Raw genomic sequence first — 9,703 nt, 5'->3', positions numbered from 1 at the left:
GCACCTGTTCTCTGCGCAACCTACTTCGAGATAAATTTCGGGACGAAATTTCTTAAAGTAGGGGAGACTGTAACATCTGCCCCGATCCGACCCGACCCAGGTACCCGTTTCTCTGACCCGATCTCTTTCTTTTATGATTTAATATTTATTTATACTTATATTTTATTTTTAATAATAATACATATTTCCTTCCCGCCTCTCTCTCTCTTTCTTTCCGCCGTCCCGTCCCTCTTCCTTCTCTCTTTCCGCCTTCTTTTCCCTCTTGTCGCCGTCCCGCCCTTACGCCTTGTTTCCCTCTTTTTCTTCTAACTCTTTGCTTATCCTTTGGTTCTTCCCGCCTAAGGATGTCTGCAGCTCCACGCGCCAGACTCCTTACATGGAAGCCTGCGTGAAGACATCTTGTTCCTGCAATGCGTGAAGAGAACTCTTCTCGCAGCGCGCTAAGAATGCATGTTCTTCCCGCAATGCGCTAAGAATGTATGTTCTTCCCGCGATGCGCTTAGAATTCCAGGTTCTTCACGCAGCGCGCTAAGGAATTGTGATTCTTCCCGCAGCACGCTAAGGATTGTTGTGCCAGCCTTCGCGCTCGCGCACTCAGCCTTCTCGCGCTTGACCCTTTAGTCTAGTCCTGACCCTTTAGTCTAGTCCTGTTTTATCCAGCCTGTATGCTTTTGTGTTGCCTTTTCTTCTGAGCTGTTGACCTAACCTATCTAATGTCTGAATAGTTACTTTCGGCGCAGCATGCGTACCAACCCCATTGGTTGGTAGAAAAAGTGACTGACATTATCTTTTGAGATCTGCTTTTTGCCATGCTTGACCAGTACCTTTATCTGAACCGCCCATGCTTTTTTTTTTACTGTTCCCTGACAGCTTTATCTTGCCCCCTGCAGCTGCCATATCTTTTGATATCTTTTGTTATCTTTTGTTTTGTCTTGTTCTGTTTGTCTTGGAATCTTTTCCTTTTTTTTTTCTGGATTTATGTCTCCTAGGGTTTCTCTATAAATAATAGTATTATTTTTTCCTAACACTACACACACAAAACACTTACTCTCCCCTGACCTCCTCCTTGCTCTCTCTGCCGCCTCCCTCTCTGCCTCCGTTTTCTCCTCTCCTCTGCCCTGTTTTCCGGTAATATATATAATAACTTATTAATTATGCTAACTTGTAATCAAGACTTAAAACCGATCGTTAAAACAATAATTTTATTTATAGGTTAACTTGTGCTTGTTTAAAGTTGGTTCTTGCTTTATCTTACACCGCATCGTTTATCAAGTGAGTAATCTCGTATCTAATCCCTTTTTGCTTTTAATGTTTTGGGATGTTCATGTGTTCATACAAACTTAGAGTCTTAAACTGTTTATGAACTTTAGTCGCGCAGTATCCCATGTGTTGAGGACGTAGACTTGGCTGTTTATTTGTATGTGTGGATCATTAACCGTCTTGTCGGTCTATTCCGCAGTTTTCATGGTACCATTAGATGAACACGGGAGAACATTCGTTTATGATTTTCTCTTTTGTTACACTTGCACAGTTAGTCTTGTTTGTGAGCTCAATTGTGAGCACTGGCAGTCTTGTCTCTTAGAGTTGGTCCCGATCAGATTACACCCTTGTTGAAAACCAGACATACACATGTTGCGCGCAGATTTATTGTTATCTATGTATTGTATTAAACTTGATTTCTCACCAACACGCAAGTGTTTGACGTTTATTTTAACTCATGTTCAGGTTTGCAGTAGTTGTTTTGGAGCTTGTGGACACGTAGGAAGTTTTTACTTTTGGACCTAGAATTAAAATGTATCAAGACAAGTTAATGTTGTTTGAATGTTATAATTTATAATATATTGATTTATGTTTGATTTATGTTCTTTACTTTCCCCGCTGCGCGTGCGCGATAAAATGTGTATTAATAAATATTGACACCAATAGTGTCGCGAGTAATGAAGCAATATGTGGCGCCCCGATGTATAATCCGCCTTTGGTCGGGGTGTTACACCGGTAGCTTCCTTATACGAAGTAGGCTCATGCAAATCAGATTTTGCTTGGGTGAGAGACTGACTGGAAAGAAGAAGACGCAAAGAAAGGCAAGAGATAGGAGAGGAGCATGAATTAGTGACAGTATGGAAACAATGATGAGAAGATTCATAGTTATTACAAACATAATCATTCAAGTATAAGGGCGAAACAGAAGTTCTTGAAGATCTTCGAACATGTTGAATATTAGGAATATGATCAGAAATAGGAACGAAAGTTGAAGAATCAAGAGCAACAAAAGATGAAGAATTAGGAACATTATCAGGAGGAGTAGGAGGAGTAGACAATGGACAAAAAATTGATTGATAAGATCAATGGAAGGAAAAATGAAACTTTCGTTGGATTTAGTTATTGAAGGAAATAAAGCTAGCTTCAAAGAAAACAACGTCTCTTGATATGATAGTATTGTTTGTTTCATGATCATATAATCTGTAAGCCTTTTTACCAAGAGGATAACCCAAAAAAACACAAGGCACACATCTTGGTTTGAATTTATCTCTTCCATGACACAAGGTGGAAACAGAAGTAACATAACCAAAAGATTTTATGTGATCATAAGAAGGAGCCTTTCTTGTTAAAACCTCACAAGGGGTTTTGTTGTTAAGAATTTTGGTAGGAAACCAATTGATTAAATGTGTTGTAGTTAACACACAATCACTCCAAAACTGAACCGGCAGCTTAGATTGAAACATAAGAGCACTTGAGGTTTCAAGCAAATGTTTATGCTTTATTTCAACAATGTTTTCTGTTAAGGAACAGCCACACAAGTGGTCTGAGAATAATGTCTTTACTCAACAAATAAGCACTTTGAACAGATCCAGATCGTAGTTTAAAAGCATTTGCATTTCACATGAGTGCCAAATTGGTTGCCAACCATTTCAATAAAATACTGAAGTATGGGAAAGGCATTGCTTTTGGTTGAAAGCAAATGTGCCCATGTGGTTATGCTGTAATCATCCACTATGGTTAGAAAATATCTAAAGCTATTGTATGTAGTTGTATGATAAGGCCTTCAAACATCAATATGAATTAGCTCAAAAATTTTGCTAGTTGATGTGGTACTAGTAGGAAATGGCAGTTTATATTGTCATGCCTTAGCACAAATATCACAATGCTCAATAGATTTCAAAGAAGCATTAGAAATGAAAGGTAATTGTTTCAGTTTGTAGCTTGGTAAATGACCAAGTCTGTTGTGCCAAATTTCACAACTTATAACAGAGTTACAAACAATATTTGAAACAAAAGAATTGACACGAAAATGCTCAGTGGCCTCGAGGAGGTAAAGGCCATTCAACATATCACCAAGAACCTGTGGACTCTTTAGAGAAGGGGCCTGCAAGACACATGTGTTTTTAGAGAAAAGAATAATACTATCAGTATCATAATATAATCTTGACAAAAGAGAAGATTATTTCTAAAATTTGGCACTAAAAGGACATTCGATAAGGAAATATTATCAGTTAAAGGAACAGTCCCATATTGATGAACTGTGACAGATGTACTATTAGGAAAAGTGATGAAAATTGAATTTTTAAGAAAAGAAATGCTTGAAAACAAATTTTGATCATGACACATATGATCATTGGCGCCAGTGTCAAATGATCCATTTGGAATAATGTTTTCAAGAATTGCAAGACATTATACCTTGGAAAGATTCTTGATTGATGGTTGTGGCACTATTAGCAGCATATATGGTTGAATTACCAAGTTGAACTTTAGTTTGCTGCAATAAAGCCATCAAATCAAGACATTGTTGCTGAGTTATTCCTTGTTGCTGTTCAGTTTGCTGATTTTGATAACTTTTTCCTTGATCTTCAGTAAGGGTGGCAAACTTCTTTCCTTTAGTGAACTTAACACCTTTGGGAAAACCAGTCAGCTTGTAACATTTATTGACTGAATGCCCATTCTCTTGCAACGAGTGCACACCAAAGTAGTTCTATTCTTCGTTGTTCCTCCATTGATGGGACCTCCACTGCTTGCATTCATAGATGCAGAAGATGTAGTGAAATAAGTGCTGGTGTGAATTTCCTTTTGCTTCTCATCTTGAAAGAGAATACCATATGCACGGTCGATAGAAAGAAGAGGCTGCATCATCAAAATGTTACTTTTGATTGTGTCATAACTAGAAATAAGACCAACAAGAAATTGAATCAGCCTTTGATGTTCATCTCTATTAACAAAAGAATGAGCAGCTCCAAAATTGCATGAGGGAATGGTATTAATTGCAATCAGCTCATCCCAATTTGACTTCATCTTTGAAAAGTAGGTAGCAATATCACTACTTCCTTGAGTGATTTGGCAAAGGTTGTTTTGCAACTGAGAAAACTTAGTACCATTTGCTTGACCATAACGAAAATTAAGCTTGTTCCAAAGAATCTGAGCAGTCTCAGCATATATGACACTATCACTAATGTCGTGGGTGAGAGTATTAAGGATCCATGAGATCACCATGTCATTACAACGCTGCCAAATTGCCATCTGTTGCTCGTTATTCAGCATGGTTAAAGTGTTGTTGATGAAGCCGAGCTTGTTTTTAGCTGACAAAGCAATCGTCATTGCTCTTTTCCAAGCTCCAAATCCAGTACCATCAAAAAAATTTCAAAACGAAGATCATCACAGGATGATCAAAAGGATGAAGGTATAGAGGGTTGGAGGAATCAATAGACATATTCGGAACAACAGAACTGTTCGAGGCTGCCACTGAAAACACATAGAATGAAACAAACACGCGAGAAGAAGAAACGTATAACAAAAGAGTTACACGCTAATGAATAGTGTATAAGATATATGCTACAATTAGTGTGTAAGATCAGAAACTTATACGGCGCATAAGATGTTATGCTCTGTGTAAGTAAGATGTTATGCGCCGTGCATGTAAGAAACTTAAACGGCGTATAAGTTGGGCAAGAAGAATTTGACAAGATTTTGAGTGAGAAAGAATGAGAAATGACCTGAAACTTTTAGAGACTGTTCAGAAACAATAGTATGACATGTTGTGAACTTTTGATGAAGTTTGAAAGGATAAAACATACAGAAAGATGAAAATAGGTAGAAAAGAGATGAAATCTCAAAAGAGATTGAATGAAACAAACGAAATTGATCAAAGAACAATCAAATCCCGAACAAAACAGAAGAATGATCAGATGAAGATGAGTAAACCGACAAAATGAGAAAAACCGATTGAGACAAAGAGCAGGACTAAGAATCTTACTCTGATATCATGTAATTGTTGAAAACGATGACACAGAAAGAAAAAACGAAATGAAGTAGAGAAAGAAATTTATTATCTTAGAATGAAAAATTACGCATACAAAAAACAAGACAACTATTTATATACACAACACATGCATGGCGCGCATGTTATACGGCGTGTAAGTTGCACTCCATATATACGGCGTATATTTGTACTTAAACATGAGCATATAACATATACGCTCACACAAGAAGATCGAGAATTTAATAATAGATTAAATAAGTTTATCTGTAGATAATATAGAATATTGGATCTTAAGGCCAAATAAACTTGATAAGTTCTAAGATTTTGATTGCCAAATAAAGTGGACATAATTTGTTCATATATTGAACTTGACGAATACAGTTTTATGAAAGACGAAAGATGATGTTACATATTAGCATATGTGTTATGGAAAGTGAGTTCTGAAATATGAAATCGCTATAGGGAGACTTCAAGAGCTAGAGACGGATCTATAGGGTATCCAGGGGGTGCTCGGTTACCCTTCAACTTTCACGGCTAAGTATGACAAATTTTTTTTCCTTCTTTTATGTTTTGTGTATTAGGATACCCCTGAGCAAATATTATGATACTCTTAAAAGGGTATTGAGATGAAAAAGAGTGAAAATTATGACAGTGAAACAATCAGCGATTTTTTTATGTTGTCACTTGCGGTGTAAGTCTGCAAAAGAACAGTTTAACTAACGTGAGGATGAGGAAGATGACCTATAAATGAATTGTTCCTTTTTAAACACTCAATCAAGCCCCATTTTACAAGAAAACAATGGTCCATAAATAGAAAGGAAGTCTTTAGAAAATGAACAAGCTTTTTGAATAGTGAACGTTAGCAAGAAGGTTTTAACCATTTACTAACTTTTTAATCAATTTATTCAACTTGGTATTAATATTTGAATACTAGTTTTTTTATTGTTCGTAGTCTAAATAATGTTAAATTAATATTTAAATAAAAAATTTTATTGTTCGGAGTCTAATTTTTTTTTTCTTTTTAAAAGAGTTTTTATAAGTCATTTAACAATCAATTTGATATTAAGATCATTAGAAAAGAAAGTGACTTTTTGGTGTTAAGTAATACATTGACTATTGTTGTTTAAAAAAATACATTGATTATTAAAAGATAGTAGTCGTCAATTCTTCATATCTTTAATACAACAACAAAAGTTAACTCAAACTCTCAAATTAAAATGTTCTGGTTCTCTCAAAGTTCTTAGGTCCAAAAAAAATTTTTAGGGAGCCCCTGATTTTTGTCCTAAATCCGTCACTGTCAAATGCCATGAACATATATTAAGGGACTTTTACATCGCACAACCACTAGATATATGTTACTATGTCATGGAGATGTGAGAGGTAAACTATTTTTAATTATTAAGCAATTATTATTATTTTTAATGACAATCTGTTCTACGCTTAAAAACTCTAATAAACCAGATATTCCTTCACATTGGATTTGAATTTGCTACCTCTATAATAAAGGGGGAGATATTTTACCACCATATCATGTTTCTTGGAATAGACCTACATTCATTAAATATTACTAGTAGTAGAGCCAGCGGATTACGGCGGGGACTCAACATAAATCCGGTTGGTGGTGACCTCATTTTGGTGAAATATTATTTGGATGGTAAAGAATCAATACGATGCCAAAATTTGGTCCACATAAGCAAGATGTGATGTAATTTTCAACCAAAATTAGTTAGTTTGGAACCATTTTGATTTGTAACCTTCTTGAAGAACCCAATCATTTCACTGTTTCAAATACAGAAACTACTGATGCATAATATTTGACATTTTTATTAACCTATTGTGCGTTTATTGTAGGTAAAAAAAAAATAATAGTAAAAAAACATTATAGCTTTGCTTTCAAACTTAAAAGAAGAAAAGAATCAATAACAAAAACAAAATTACATATCTAGAAAGTGTGTAAGGCTTAAAAAACCAATACATATCTAAATCCTTTGCTTCATTCTATTTTGAAATGAGCGCAATTTGACTTTGACTATAAGTTGTAGGCTTGTAGCAATCATGCCTTTGACTTCATTGCTACTATTTATTCCTTGAAGTATCAATGCCTCCTATTTATCAAATTACACTCCACAATGTCTCCTATTTATCCACAAACATCAATAATATGGCATCATGTAACATCTGATGTTACATTTAAAAGGCGAGACATTTAATTATGAACAAAGGATCACTCTTGTTAATGGCCGATGTAGGATTTACCTAGGATATTACAAACACTATAACATCTCGAATTTTTCAAACCCGTATTCGTTTACATATAACCCGATCGGGAACATTTTCGGATCTTTATTAGTAATCGAATTAGACAATTTTAAGTAATTAAGGTTTACATTTTCATTTTATACCCTTTAAGTTCTTAAAGTTGTTCATATTTTGTTTAAACTTTAAAATAATCAAGAAATGGCCATTTATGAAAATACAAGGGCTTAAGTTGTAAAAAAAATCAAAGTTTCCTCTCCTAGGCTAATGCGCAGCCGCGATGGGGGGTGCCTAGGCCCATCGCGCGCCGCCACTACACATCTGATCAGTTTGTTTTCGTTTTGCTTCCTAGTTCGTTTTTAGCATCCAAATCGCTTATTTTTAGCATAAATCGAGTAAATTAAGGTTCAAGAAAAGGAATATAACTAAAATACATGTCCATATACATAACCCCTTGATCAAGCATGAAATCCTCTGATTATTTTATTGATTTGATCATTAAAACTCGATTCAGTTACTTAAACAAGTAAACTAACTAAATATAGTTCGTTTTTGTGTATTCTATATAAACAAAGCTTAAATCTTTTGCCACAAAGTTCCCTAAACCCTAATCTATCATTCTCAGCCGTCATATCCTTCTGTCCTTCATCATTCTTTTCGGTTTTGAAATAATACTCGATTAACCAAGCTTTGGAGGTTGACTTTGCTATTGTATTAACCTTTGACTTCCGTTTCTCATCGATATAAGCATTATCCGGGTAAGTTGTCTTCTATAAAATCGTTCATATATATATATATATATATATATATATATATATATATATATATATTCCCTAGTCAATAACCTTCAATTGATTTCTGAGACTGAAGAGTGTTGACTGGTCAATTTCATTAAAACCCGTTAAAGGGCAAAACAATCAACAAGTTTGACTTTACGTTTTCTCATACTTTTGGTCGGATTCAACGTTCGGTCCAGAAGACTTTTATTCTCGTAACGAAATTTTAAGGCTACTGACCAAAACCCATCTCCCGACTCACTGTTCAGATTATGGTCAGTACCGACTCGTTTAAATCTTAAATTTAACGTAACCGGAGTTTTAAACATCCGTTTGGATTGATTCCAGCGTCAACGAGTTCGTTTTTACTTATATTATCATATCTCAAAGTTTCAGGTTCTGATTGTTTATCTCGTTTGACGCATAGTGGACGACTCTTTTAACTCGTTTATTCATATTTGTATTCACTTGCCTTTAGTCTAAGGTGAGTTTTATCATTTCCCTATTTTACTAAGTTTTCTAAACGTTTTGGGGACATATGCGTATTATTCGTATTTCATATTATATATATTTACACACACACACACACACACACATACATATATATATATATATATATGTCAAAGTAGCAAGCGTGTAATTGTGCATGATTAATCGAATATACTTGTTACATACTTACTTGTGTTAATATTCATTCATTCGTATATTTCGGAGGGGTCCAACGTATTCCCATGTATAGGGTGCTCATATTATTGACCAACGCCCGATTCTCTTGGCAACGGTCTAACTACTTGCTTATGGTTTGATTCATTTACCGCAATTTACAAAGTTATGGTTATTTATCATACTATATCATATCATTGCAAAACTGGTGATAATCTCACTCAACTTAATGTGTATCTTGGATTATATTTACTTATTTGAATTGTTTTGTAATATTTGTAAAATTGTGTGTACTCTTTGAAATAAAATAATTAAATAGATATTGTCATTTATATTCATGATAGTATCTTCGAGCTGTGAACAATCATGCTTACGCCCCGGCATTTCCGCCTTAGGTTGGGGTGTGACAGATTGGTATAAAAGCTGAAGGTTTAAGATAGGTCGTTAGAAATTTTCCTAGTCATATGCTTAGGACCCTATACGTGCTTATTTGAACTGCCTTATGTGATATTAAAATTGTTTACAGCTTATTTAAGTTAATTGTTTTATTTTGTCTTATTTATTTATTACACACACACACAAATTCCGAGACTATGCCTCACATTCAAAATATTTTTTCAAATCTTTTATTTTCGACAGATTATCTATTTATTTTGGGAAATTTCTTAAGAATTCCTGAGTTTTGTTTTTACTCCCTCTCCTTAGGGCATGGAAGTATGGCATGTTCGGTTAGTAGCCGTAGGGGGCAAGAGAACTGTAA

The 9,703-nt window shown here is 34.9% G+C and overlaps 1 protein-coding gene across 1 annotated transcript; it reads right to left on the bottom strand.

Annotated features, from left to right (window-relative positions):
* Window positions 1-3,903: 3,903 nt before the first annotated feature.
* Window positions 3,904-4,587, bottom strand: LOC143613208 (uncharacterized). The gene has a single exon (XM_077086982.1). It carries the CDS (start codon window positions 4,585-4,587, stop codon window positions 3,904-3,906), a length of 684 nt encoding a protein of 227 aa, XP_076943097.1.
* Window positions 4,588-9,703: the final 5,116 nt, after the last annotated feature.

The sequence above is a fragment of the Bidens hawaiensis genome, unplaced genomic scaffold, assembly GCF_021521415.1.
Source record: "Bidens hawaiensis isolate Kalapana, Puna unplaced genomic scaffold, B.hawaiensis_p1.1 tig00036820_1, whole genome shotgun sequence".
Taxonomy (NCBI): Eukaryota; Viridiplantae; Streptophyta; class Magnoliopsida; order Asterales; family Asteraceae; genus Bidens; species Bidens hawaiensis.
This window is presented reverse-complemented; position numbering and strand designations above follow the sequence as displayed.

What these genes read in the sequence shown, in the direction of transcription:
- LOC143613208 (XM_077086982.1), bottom strand. Translation starts at nt 4,587, where the DNA reads ATGACGATTGCTTTGTCAGCTAAAAACAAGCTCGGCTTCATCAACAAC.